At 34.5% G+C, this 14,357-nt stretch overlaps 2 protein-coding genes across 3 annotated transcripts; both read left to right on the top strand.

The window, feature by feature from the left end:
• The first annotated feature begins 662 nt into the window (after positions 1–662).
• Positions 663–3,499, top strand: LOC130052350 (uncharacterized). Of its 2 annotated transcripts, XM_056156999.1 has the most exons (4): positions 663–815; positions 1,251–1,297; positions 1,505–1,645; positions 2,533–3,499. In XM_056156999.1, exons 1-4 carry the CDS (start codon positions 697–699, stop codon positions 3,357–3,359), a joined length of 1,134 nt encoding a protein of 377 aa, XP_056012974.1. In that variant the 5' UTR covers positions 663–696; the 3' UTR covers positions 3,360–3,499. The 2 variants fall into 2 exon arrangements, with proteins under 2 accessions (XP_056012974.1, XP_056012975.1); XM_056157000.1 differs by lacking the exon at positions 1,251–1,297 and having other exon boundaries at positions 665–815; positions 2,533–3,498.
• A 2,797-nt stretch (positions 3,500–6,296) lies between these two features.
• LOC130051486 (multiple epidermal growth factor-like domains protein 6) lies at positions 6,297–14,087 on the top strand. Its single transcript, XM_056153439.1, has 5 exons — positions 6,297–6,324; positions 10,110–10,250; positions 11,878–11,970; positions 13,419–13,559; positions 14,011–14,087. Exons 1-5 carry the CDS (start codon positions 6,297–6,299, stop codon positions 14,085–14,087), a joined length of 480 nt encoding a protein of 159 aa, XP_056009414.1.
• The last annotated feature ends 270 nt before the right edge of the window (positions 14,088–14,357 follow it).

The following is a 14,357-nucleotide window of genomic DNA, read 5'->3' as shown; positions in this document are numbered from 1 at the left end:
TAAACACCATATGCAGGTGAAAATGCAATAATGCTACATAAATATGGGAAGTTGACGATGAAGAAACTGAAATCATCCCGTTTCTCATTAAGTTGATCTATTAGTTTGCCGCTAATATATTGTGATGCAATATCACACCTGCCGTGACACGAGGTCTCGGTTTTTGCGGTCTCACCCGAAGGATCGTCCAATTTAGTCCCCTCTTACGACAATCAAGGTTTACTGAGGACTTACTGTAACCTGGATTCCCACGGGACAGTAATTAGGTTGGATAAACAAAACAAATTATGGTTGATGAAACATGACTATACTGTGAACAAAGTCATAAATAAGGACATTCTTATCATTTTTTATAATGGCCAAAACTAGCTATTATTCTCAACCATATGTATTCAGAAACCAGTGACTACGAATAGACTGGTATCAGTTTGGAAGAAAATTCAATTTCGTTTCAGATATGCCTATTGTCGCACCTTGTCGTTTATAAACGATCATTATGTAAAGAGTCTGATCAATTCCAATCTACAATTTGTTTCCTGTGATTGAAAATTGCATCACAATCAATGGAGTTTCCGCGTTTTCTAACATTCTATCAGGATGCATGTATAACACACTTGATTATCATAAATAAAAATAAATGTTATAAGGGAAATTGATCAAGGTGCTTCCAGTTAAAACTTAGAAAACATATATGGAATGGATTCAATATTTCAAATGAGGATTTTTAATTCATGGAGAGGTCGAAACATAAGATTGACTTTATTGGTTTTATCACTCAATGTAACTACAACTAAAGGCAGCTGTATTAACGATGGGTACGTAGAAGAAGGGTATATGCAGATAAATATCGAATTTATGGAATAGACAGATTATTGATTTTTCTAATGAGAATTTCAAATTTACTGGATACATTATATTACAGGGTTTTTATGATAGAGGCAAAAACGGTAAATGTATCAATGTTACAGAATAGCAAGTGGTCTCAATGATATTGTATGGAACTTTGGATGTTATCTTTGTAAATAACATGAATTTAGTAGTGGCATGGAACTATGTATGTATGTATGTATGTATGCATGTATTACATATATTTGCAGGTGTAATTTTTTTCTGTATATGTGATTAATTTATACCATTAGGATAGGAATGACAAAATTTCACTCTTGAGAAACATATTCAAAATGACATTGTGTAGTTGTTTGTCATATATTTATTGCAAGATAAAATTTAATCATAAAACATTTTTCCAGAGGTGAGTGCTGTACGAATTTTTACCGTTACAGTGGGAAATGCATTCGTAAGTCATTCTATGATTCAGCAATAGTATGATCGAAAGAGTGAAATATAAGAACAAATACAAATAATTAATTATTCAGGAATTTGCTCTAAGCTTGGATTTTTCACATAAAACAAACTGTTGCATACAATAACGCGTTATGTACATTGCACCTAAGACATTAAGAACAACACTGGGAGTGTTATATTTATTATTGTTTGTATTTAGCCTGTCCTGCGGGTTCATATGGAGATAACTGTTCCATAACCTGTTCATCTCCGCTCTACGGGAAGAACTGTGGGCACCGGTGTACATGTAGTCCGGATGAGGAGTGCAATCCCTATAAAGGATGTGTCAGAATCGATACCGGTAAGATTACGAATTTTTATGAACAAGCTTCAGGTGAATGTACAAAGGGTGAAACAGACTAAATATTAGTAAATTACAAAGAAAAATGCCCTAAGTGTACAAAGGATGTGATAAGATAAAAAGGATGTGATAGGATATATACCGGTAAGTGCACAAAGATTGAATATCAGAAAAATTGCTAGTAAGCGTGGAAAACGTGGTACAGAATAAGTATTGGTAAATGTACAGAGTGTATATCAAAATAAGCACCAGAAAACGTACAGAGAGTGTACCAGCATAAAAATGGTATGTTTACTAAATATATTTTAGAATAACAACCGGTACAGGTAAGCATACAAAGGGGATATAATATCGACGAACGGTAAACGATGATAAGACTATCGATATAAGTACAAATAAGAGTTTATGAGAATGGATATGAGTAATTGTATCAAGGCAGTATTACAATAAGTAAGGATATATGTATAAAGGATTTGTCAAAATAACTACCGCTAAGCGTACAAAATGTTTATCAGAATAACTACCGCTAAGTGTACAAAATGTTTATCAGAAGAATTATCGATAGGTGTACAAATGGTATATCAGAATGAATAACGGTAAGTGTATAAAGGCTGTGGCAGACTAACTGGTAAGTACAGAAAAGGAGTATAAATAACTATCGATAGACGTACAAAGGGTAAATCAGAATATCTGCCAATAAGTGTATAGAAAGGTTTATGAAGCATATACAAATTCTATATGCTTTTACTAAATGTTGATTTCATCTAAGTATCAACGAATTGGTGTATATGATGACTAATTGAATGGATTATATAAGGAGAACAATTCTAATTTCATACATTTATATAAAGCATGTAAAAATGATAACAATTCTAAATTTATAACAGCGTACACTCCTTCTACAAGTATCAAAGCAGGAAACGACATGGAGTCAACACCAAATTCAATAAAAGTGGAAACAACATCAATGAGAAATCCTTACAATTCAAAAGTAGACAAAGTATATCCTGTTTCTACGGATATCATTCCTATCTTAGAAGTGGTATCCAAGGAAACAAATTCTGTGACTCCTAAGTCAGTTGCTGGAGGTAACTCACAAACTTTGCAGGTCATCATAATCACGGGACCTGTTTTATCTTTATTTCTGACCATAATAATAATTAACCAGATTCACGGAAAACTGAAAAAGCGTAGGAAAAACATCTCCGCAAGTCAAAAGCCTAAGTCCTTGGCTACAAACGAAGCAGAGGAAGAGGCTTATGTAGAAATCAACGAGTCTGGCATGCTGGAAAATATTTCAAGATACGACAAAATCGAGTCGCAACCGTCAATAAAACAACAAAACTCAAACGAAGATGATTTGAAAATTGATATCTGTGATGTCACAAAAGCAATGCGTCCAAAATTAAGGAATAAAGTGATCGATATTAAACCAGAAGAACCAAGTGTTAGACAAGAAGATCAGAGTTTGGAAGAGAGACGTTCAGATTATCTGGATGTTGTGACCGACACACTTTATGAATCCCCAGATAATTCTTACCTGAAACCAGTATGTATGTTAAACACGTATATAGACGTGATAGGTTCGCCACCAAAAGGGATGTCAGAAAGCGGAAGTCGGACCGAGTGTCAGACCTTTGAAGTGGAAAGTCCATCGATCTGTCAAAGCGAGCTAACCAGCCAAAGGGACACATATCTTGAAGTTGTCCATTAATAGAGACCATTCATATTTTGTTTTTAATCTGATATAACAAATACTTGTAAAAAATAATGTGGATAAGCATGTACTAAAACAGATTAAACGTAACTTTCAACGATAAAAACAAGATCAATCTTTTCATTGTATTATCTGTAACTGTCACCTATTTTATTTACATTTCATATCCTTTAGACTAAAATAGCTACCTTTCAAAATAGTGATGAATGACTGTAATTCGTTTGTGATAAATTGGTCTTTAAGTTTTCTTTGTACACAAACTATTTAGGTTTTGTAAATTCAAATTCTTAAAGAGAATGAGAAAATCCCTAAACAAGTCATCCCGTTTGTCATAAAATTAAGTTGGTAATTTGCAGTTAACATCTATGCTCACATAAAATATCTAAATACGAAACAGATGTGGAAGACTATGTGGTTACTTTTTATTTCGAGTTCACTGAGATATATGGAATCGACATATGAATGAAATAATAATTGTTAATAGATAAAACGTCGATATATCTAAATGTCGAGTTGAAGGCCAAAGGATGATATTAAACGTTCCTTATGATCTGACTCCGTATTGAAAATTAGATAATGATTTTACGAATGCAATTGTAATCCGTCATGCCTAATAGTTGACCAGACAAAATGAACGGTCTTCCATAATTTCAAAATTTGAAACTCTCTATTGCAAATGAAAGCGGTATTGGGAGGGCTGAAATGGGCTATGCCTGCTGCCCAATCCCATTCACTTATTAATTAATAAAATATTGTTTTAATAAATATGAATGACAAACAGAAAACCTGCTACATTGTAAACATTCTTGGCACACTGATTTTGACTGCGGATAACTCCGTTTACCTAATCAGGATATAGGGTTCACGGCGGGTGTGACCGGTCAACAGGGGATGCTTACTCCTCCTAGGAACCTGATCCCACCTCTGGTGTGTCCAGGGGTCCGTGTTTGTCCAACTATCTATTTTGTATTGCTTGTAGGACTTATGAGATTGATCACTGTTCGTTATCTTCACCTTGCATTGATCACTGTTCGTTATCTTCACCTTGCATTGTAAACAATGACCTGATTTCTTGGACATTGTCAGGTAGTGTACAACCTAATTTCGTTAAAAAAAATTAAGCCGTAAGGCGCATTTTCCGAGTCTCGAGTCATTCGATATCTGACATATTGGACAGTTTTAGACTTATTACTTACTTTCAAGATCTGTGTCATCACAAAATATGCTCAACCGAAATGATTTTTTTTTTGTGCTTTTGTAAATATCAGTGACTGTTAATTAATTAATTATTATAAAAAGTCGTAACAGTGGCTTCTATAATCACGGGAAAAATCAAGAACATCGAAAATGTTAGATGAATATCGTATAAAAAATTATCAATGTGTCAGATCGTTGGTCACAGGAGGATAGGGGTGTCCTTTGTTGAATGAGATGTATATAAGCAATACAATTAAAAATGTTCATAAAATGATAAATATGGGCCTAGTCAATACTATTATATTTATAAATAACATTGAACATCTATACAATTTTATGGCTATCTTGTAAACCAATCGCAACTTATCGGCTTGAATCGGTAACACACGATTGGTTGTAGACCTTAACTTCGTTCTGACAAATGACGAAAATAAAGGTTCACAAATAAAGGGGGGGGGTCATCAAATAATAAAACATTGTCATATCATTGCACCAATATCGACACATCTGTCCTTATTTCTCCCATAATTTTGTTTTTGCTGTTTTCCGCCACACTCAACAATTTTTCAGTTATCTGTTGGCGCCCAGTGTTTATTAGTGGAAGAGAAAACCCAGATACAATGTACCTGGGAAGAGACCACCGACCTTCCGAAAGTAAACTGGGAAACTTTCTCACTTACCGGCGCGAGCGGGATTCGAACCCGCGCGACCAGAAGTGAGAGGCTGTGTGATTTTGAGCGCGATGCTCTAACCACTCGGGCACAGAGCCCCCCCCCCCTCCATAAATAATTTACCAAAAACCAATACTACTTACTAGTTCAAACAGGGGAAAATCAACCGATATAAAACATCAATTACACAGGATTTCAACATATCTGTCCTGATTTCCCCCAAAAAGGATTATAACAAATAACAAATACTACTGCCTAGTTGAACATAAACTTGGACATCTTGTTCGAAAGCGTAAAAAGCAAAACGATGGCGAACAATAAGGCCAAGGATATGATTATCTAATCATATTCAGAACCATCCGAGGTGAGCTGTTTGCAATGAACTAATTACCACTGTACAAAGAGATCTGCATAGACTAACAAACCATAATTTGTTCAATAGTATTTGTGAGTCAACATACAAGTAAATACGCTTCAAGGTAAGGGAGGGGGTGATGCAGCAGCTAAACACTGACCTGCATAGTAAAATTACAGAGTTCAACACAAAACGTATGTCCTATCTAACGAATATATTTTGTATTGACTTTGGTGCAGCAGTAAAACAGACCTGCATAATTTGATACCCGAGGGGGGAGTTCCAGGAATATAGGAAATGTTGTGTATTTAAGATACACTGTACATATACATTTGTACATACAGCAGTTACACATTGACCTGTCCTGTAAAGGAAAAAAGAATGTATATCTGTCAGGTATAAAGAGATCAGATAGCAGTTAATCACTGAGCTATCAATGAACTACCCTGGGTGAGAAAATGGGGTTCTCAAACAGAGAGGGTAGGGATTCGAATATAGCTTTTCAAGGCCTTTCAGTTTCAACGACCTAACTGCTAGATATAGTTTTCAGAGTCGCCTTTTTGTGCTGCGTATGTTGCCGCACCAATGCGGAAACTGTTACCTTTATACAATGCCGGATTGATTCCCACAAATATTACAATGGTTGAAGTTGCTTGGAAACATAATTGTATGTAATTGGAGAGACATCCCTGTATTGAAAAAGTGGACCAGATGTATGACCTGAATGAGATAGATAGAGGTACAGTGCTTTGACAGGGCAATGGTCAGGCATGGGGGAACTCTCCAAACAGATAGTAATGGGTTTATTCATTTTTTGGGGGGTTTTGAAATACTAATTGAACTCTGTAGAGAGTTGAGCCATTGTATTGAAATTCTACATCTTTAAATTGAATGACCTTATCAGGGACAATGCCCTGCTTAACAGTGACTTCACCAAGTCTCAGAAAAGAATGGAAACAAATAGAGAAAAGGGTTTCTAACATGATGCGATAGTTTAAGACAGAAACCATGTGTAGGATCTGGTAATACCAGTATCTTGTGAACATATCCTTTGGCAGAAGTATGAGAAGAGATCGAACTTGCACTGAAATGGGAGTCATGGAGTTGTGCTATAAACAAAGTTCCATATGTCAATAATCTGCAACGGTAAAGATATGTTCACATTTTATTTATTCAACAATTATAAAAACATATTTCTTCTGTTCGATTAAAATCACGCATTGATAACCAATGGATTTACTTCATATCGTATTGTCATTAAGTTGTCATTTAAAAAAAAAAAAAGAAAACTGGCTTAGATCCGCCAAGCGTGTCCGCCACTCTACTTTCATATTTGCTATTTCAGAGTAGTTTATCGAAAAGGAAAGTAGGATTTTAATTAATTTTACGATATTTACTCATGATGTAATATTCTATTATAGTTTACGGACTCCACCTCATATATGAAGCAATATTTAAGTGCAAGCAGTAACTCTGGAGCAAGCATTTCGGAGTTTATGGGCAAAATTTGTTCATTTATAAGTATAAATGGTCAAAAATTGCCATAATCATAAGCAGTAGATATTTGGAGAGCGGCGACAACGATAAAATATAGCACACCTGTGAATGATTCTATCTTAGGTGTTGGATATATATGAAAATGATAATGATGCATGCCTATAACAAAGAATGATTATTTCTTCACCAAATTTGTGAGGTCATATCCGAAAATAGGAATCGTCTTGAAGAAAAACAGATATTCGTTTTTGTTTCAACGTATAACAATATGAAATTGACTATTTCAAAGAAATCAATGTATTTTGAAATATTCGGGGCCAAGTATGGCCATTTCCACGCTTAGTCGTATATGAATGCTCAATACGTATAATGTTTGACTGAATTTATTGCATAACTTGTTTCCTGTTTATGAAAATGTGCTTCCCAATCAATGAATCTTCCGTGTTCACTATTGTTCCATCAGGATATAACACACATGACTATCATTGAAATATGAATGTTTGAAGGGGAATGGGTCAAACAGTTTCTATTGTATGTAGGTAGAATGAATTTAATATTTCAAATGATAATTTTTAATTCATGAAGAGGTCGAAACATAGAATTAGCCTTATTGGTTTTACCACTCAATGCAGAAACAACACGTAAATGCAACTGTGTTGACGATCGGTACGTAGAACAAGGGTATCCAGTAGGTGTTTTACCACGCCCCTATCTTTGCTCTTCACGAAAATATTAACAGCTGTGAAGGACAAACTTCAAATTACTGTGCCACTACATATTCTAGAAGTGGTGTAAATCTCAAATCAATAACATCAAAACGTATGACTTTTCACACGAGAATTCTTCACGATAGATTGAAGACTACACTTTTTCACATCATAGACAGTTGCTTCTTCAAAAAAGGAAAACGCAAATATTCACATCTAGTGATCAGTCATCCAAAAAATTACTTTCTTAAACACCACTTTGATTCCATGCACAAGTACTTTGAAGTTGAAACAAAAAATATGCTGGAGTTCCTCATTGACAATATCTATCTGGTCTTTGGTGTTAAGGTCTTCCAACAGTCTGTTGGAATTCAAACGGGCATGAATTGTGCTCCGTTGTTAGCTGACCTGTTTTTGTATTCCTATGAAGCAGAATTTATTCAAAAACTTGAAGAAACAAATCTTTTGTTGTGGCCTTCAATTCGACATTTATATATATCGACGACGTTTTATCTATTAACAATGATAACTGTCGATTTGATATATTCATGTGAACTCGAAATAAGACACCACAGATTCGTCCACCTCTGCTTCATACTAAGATATTTTATTGAAAGTAAATACTAACGGCAAACTAACCGCTCAACTTTATGCAAACGGGATGATTCACCTACTCCATCGTCAACTTCCCATATTTATGTAGCAATATTCCATTATCACCTGCATATGGTGTTTATATCTCTTGATTCGATACACAAGAGGTTGTTCTGCGTATGGTCGGTTTTTAAATCAAAGCAGGCTACTGACAAACAAGTTGATGGTGCAGGGGTTTCTACAGTATCATTTCAAGTCAGCATTTCGCAAATTCTATGGTAGATATAACGATCTAGTTTGCTAATGCAACCTATCATTGGGTCAAATGCTGTCTGACGTTATTCATACCGATTGTTAGACCGTTCTTGGCAAACTGATTTTGACTACGGATAACTCCGTTTACCTGATCAAGATATAGGGCTCACGGTGGGTGTGACCGGTCGACAAGGGATGCTTACTCATCCTACGCACTTGACCCCACATCTGATGTGTCCAGGGGTCTGTGTTTGCCTAACTATCTATTTCGTATTGCTTATAGGAGTTGCGAGATTGATTACTCTTCGTTATCTTCAGATTACCTATCATAGTTTTTTTTCTAATTCAAACTAAAATATTTCAGGTAAATGGCATTGCTGTTGTCGATGCCAACTTTTTATTATAAGGAAAGGGATTTTTTCAGATGATGTAATTTTTAATATTTTCAAAGCAGTTCAGAAGTTTATTAAGAACTGTAACAGATTTTAATCAGACCTATATATATCATATTTTAAATATATTTTGCATTTTATGCCTGATTATGTACTTAAATGAACCTATACATATATATTGTATATTATCATAATTGTATATCATAACGATTATCATATTTTCTGTGGTACATGTATGACAATCTTTATTTGTACATGTATACCATAATATACCTTGTATACTGGATAGGTTTTCTAAGTTGCTAAAACTTGTAACCAACCCCTTTGTATATTTATTCAATAGAATATGTTCAAATCAAATTTATTTCAAAATTGCGGAATATGAATAGAATGTGAAGTATATACAACGAGAAAAAATGCTATGAAAAGGTTATTTACGGAAAATATGCCAGCCCTTCATCGTTTTGCAGAATTAACAAAGAAAACAAATACCACCTCGCAACCTCGGTCCGCTTTTCAAAACAGGAACCTCTGACGGGTATATTTCCCGATATCCAGTCAACAACCTATGAATAGTGATATATGAATTTCAAGAATATATTGTGAGTGAAATGAATCTAGTGGAAAGATAGATCTATGTCAAAACATGTGGAATGCTATCCATGGATCAATTTTTTCTCAATTTTTGAGAAAAATCAATATTTTCTCAATTTTTTTCTGAATTTATAACAGTACAAAATTTAATTCTTGGGATACGTACAAATGTATTCAAAATATAATATTCTTATTAGAAGAGATAATTTGATTACAAAACATTTTTGCAGAGGCGAGTGCTGCACAAATTTTTACGATGACAATGGTGAATGCATTCGTAAGTTACTGTCTAATTCTCCTTCAGTTTGATTGAAAGCTATATTTAAGAGTTAAAATAAAAGCAAAAATGATTCATTCAGAATTATGTTATACCTTCCCTTTTTCTCTCATAGTACAATGTACAAACCATTTTATATGTTAATGTATTATTCCCGTTGCTTCTATAACAACAAGAGTTTATCATCTTACTTTTATTTTTTCTGTAGCCTGTCCTACAGGTTCCTATGGAGATAACTGTTCCACTACTTGTCCATACCCGTCGTACGGGGAGAACTGTGGTTTCCGGTGTAAATGTAGTGCGGATAAAGTGTGTAGTCCCTATATAGGATGTATCAAAATAAATACCGGTAAGCATATAGATGTTAGCAAACATTTACCGGTAAGAGTACAAAGGATGAAACAAAAACTGCATATAAGTGTATAAAGAAGAGATACCGTCACGTGTGCAAAGATTGTGATGGAAAAAATATTGGTAACGGTTCAGAGAATGTATCAGAATAACAACCAGTAATTGTGCAAATATATTAGAATAGCTACCTATAATGTTACAAAGGGTTTACTAGATTAATTCTAGGTAAACACACACAGCCTATCAAAATAAATGCATCATACATTTTTCTCTAATTCTACTTCAGTCTGACTGAAAGATATATCTAGAAGTGGTGTTAATCAAATGTGGATGCTAAAAAATTCTAAAGAACTTTTAGTAAACTAGAAATCGCAGAATATTTCCCAACTCAATAACATCAAAACCTATCACTTTTCAACACTATACACGACCATTCCTCACGATAAATTAAAGACTAGACTTTTCGACATCATAGGCAGTTGCTTCTTCAACAAAAATGGAAATCGGAAATATTTATATCTAGTGATCAGTCATTCAAAAACTTACTTTGTTAAAAACCACTCTGATTCCACACACAAGTACTCTGAAGTTGAAATAAAATAAATGCTTCAGTTCATCATTGACAATATCTTTGTGGTCTTTGGTGATCAGGTCATCCAACAGTCTGTTGGAATTCCCATGGGCATGAATTGTGCTCCTTTGTTAGCTGAACTGTTTCTATATTCACATGAAGCAGAATTTATTCAAAAACTTCTATGTGAGAAGAAAAAATATCTCGCTGTGGCCTTCAATTCGACATTTCGATATATTGATGACGTTTTGTCTATTAACAATAATAACATTCATTCATATGTCGATTTGATATATCCCTGTGAGCTCGAAATAAAGGAAACCACAGAGTCGTCCACTTCTGCTTCATACTTAGATATTTTATTGAAAGTAGACATTAACGGCAAAATGACAACTCAACTGTATGACAAACGGGATGATTTCAGCTTCTCCATCGTCAACTTCCCATATTTATGTAGCAACATTCCATTATCACCTGCATATGGTGTTTATATATCTCAACTGATTCGATATGCAAGAGCTTGTTCTGCGTATAGTCAGTTTTTAAATTGAGGTAAGCTACTGACAAACAAGTTGATGATACAAGGGTTTCAATAGTCTCGATTGAAGTCAGCATTTCACAAATTCTATGGTCGTTATAACGATCTAGTTCGTCGATACAACCTATCATTGGGTCGAATGCTGTCTGACGTGTTTCATACCGATTGTTAGGCCCTTCTTGGCACACTGATTTTGACTACGTATAACTCCGTTACCTGATCAGGATATAGGGCTCACGGCGAGTGTGACCGCTCAACAGGGGATGCTTACTCTTCCTAGGCACCTGATCCCACCTCTGGTGTGTCCAGGGGTTCGTGTTTGCCCAACTATCTATTTTGTATTGGTTGTAGGAGTTATGAGATTGATCACTGTTCGTTATCTTCACCATTCATCTAAAAGTAGAAACGAAGTCTAAACAAAAATGATTGATTATGTTCTAGCTTGCATTTTTCCGTTCATAGTACAAACCATTGTATGAGTTATGTATTATTCATTTTGGGTTTATTTTTCTGTAGCCTGTCCTACAGGTTCCTATGGAGACGACTGTTCCACTACTTGTCCGTTCCCGTCGTATGGGAGAACTGTGGTTTCCTGTGTAAATATAGTTCGTATGAAGTGTGTAATCCCTATATAGGGTGTGTCAAAAAAGTACCGGTAAGCATATAGATGTTAGGAATATACCGATAAGAGTACAAAAGGTGAAACCAAATGACTGCATATCAGTGTATAAAGAATAGATATATATGTTCCGCCACGTGTGCAATGGGTGTTACCGGAAAGCATACAAATGGTTAGCAAAAAATATACCGGTACGAGTATAAATGTTAGCTAAAATTTACCGGTTAGAGTACAAAGGATGAAACAAAAAACTGCATATAGGTGTATAAAGAAGAGATACCGCCACGTGTGCAAAGGGTGTGACGGAAAGAATATTGGTAATGGTTCAAAGAATGTATCAGAATAACTACCGTAACTGTAAAAAGAATGTATCAGAATAACTACCGGTAACTGTACAAATAATGTATCACAATAACAACCGGTAACTGTACAAATAATGCATCACAATAACTACAGGTAATTATACAAGTAATATATCAGAATAACTACCGGTAACTGTACAAACAATGCATCACAATAACTACTGGTAACTGTACAAAGAATGTATCAGAATAACTAGTGGTAACTGTACAAATAATGTATTACAACAACTACCAGTAACTGTACAAAGAATGTATCAGAATAACTACGGTAACTGTATAAACAATGCATCAGAATAACTACCGGTAACTGTACAAATAATGTATCAGAATAACTACTGGTAACTATACAAAGAATGTATCAGAATAACTACCGGTAACTATACAAAGAATGTATCAGAATAACTACTGGTAACTGTATAAACAATGCAGCAGAATAACTACCGGTAACTGTACAAACAATGCATCAGAATAACTACCGGCAACTGTATAAACAATGCATCAAAATAACTACCAGTAAGTGTACAAACAATGCATCAGAATAACTACCGGTACCTGTACAAATAATGTATCAGAATACCTACCGGTGACTGTACAAATAATGCATCAGAATAACTACCGGTAACTGTATAAACAATGCATCAAAATAACTACCGGTAAGTGTACAAACAATGCATCAGAATAACTACCGGTAACTGTACAAATAATGTATCAGAATACCTACCGGTGACTGTACAAATAATGCATCAGAATAACTACCGGTAACTGTACAAAGAATGTATCAGAATAACAACCAGTAATTGTGGAAAATATATTTGAATAACTACATATAATGTTACATAGGGTTTACTAGATTAATTCTAGGTAAACACACACAGTCTATCAAAATAAATGCATCATACGTTTTTTCTCTAATTCTACTTCAGTCTGACTGAAAGCTATATCTAAGAGTAGAAACGAAGTCTAAACAAAAATGATTGATTTTGATTGATTATGTTCTAGCTTGCATTTTTCCGTTCATAGTACAAATCATTGTATATGTTAATGTATTATTCATTTTCCGTTTATTTTTTCTGTAGCCTGTCCTACAGGTTCCTATGGAGATAACTGTTCCACTACTTGTCCATACCCGTCGTACGGGGAGAACTGTGGTTTCCGGTATAAATGTAGTCCGGATGAAGTGTGTAGTCCCCATATAGGGTGTGTCAAAAGAAGTACCGGTAAGTATACAAATATTAGCAAAACATTTACCGGTAAGAGTGCAAAGGGTTAATCAGAATTTCAACATTGAATTGTACAAGGAATAAAAAAGAATAATTATTGGTTATTATACAAAGAGTGTATTAGAATAAAATTCTGTGAATGTACAAAGGGTGTATTCAAATAATCATAAGGAAGAATACACAAGGTTTATCAAAATGAATATCAGTAATTATACAAAAGCTGTATTACAATAAATAATGATGCAGAAAGGATCTATCACAATGACTGTTGTTAAGGGTAAAAGTACGTGTTAGAATATTGTCGATAAGCTTTTATAGGAGTTATGAGATTGATCATTGTTCGTTATCTTCGCCTTTCATAAATAAGCGATAAGTGTACAAAAGGTTATTCAAAATGACGATTGGTTTGAAGCATGTATCAATAATAGAATTTCTAATTTTATAACAGAATCTACTTCTTCTACAAGTATCAAAGCGGAAAACGACATAAAGTCAATGACTCCATATATTGCAAATCAAAAGTAGACAAAGCACTTCCTTTTTCTTTGGATACCATTGGTATCATAAAAGTATTATCAAGGGACACGTTTGATTAGGAAAACTCGGGTAACTCTATAGTGATGCCTGTGCATGCACAGAGGTTAGACTCCATGAATGTAAATGAAACAACAACTGTTGCTCTAGTGTTATTTTGGAAAAATGGCGTTTGATATGAAAATCGTATAAATGACAATTTATATATATATGGTAGTTCATTTTGATACCGAGCAGTATTTAATTCCTATTACATGAATA

The sequence above is a fragment of the Ostrea edulis genome, chromosome 2, assembly GCF_947568905.1.
Source record: "Ostrea edulis chromosome 2, xbOstEdul1.1, whole genome shotgun sequence".
NCBI lineage: Eukaryota > Metazoa > Mollusca > Bivalvia > Ostreida > Ostreidae > Ostrea > Ostrea edulis.
The sequence above is the reverse complement of the archived record's forward strand: the minus strand, read 5'-3'. Positions and strand labels throughout refer to the sequence as shown.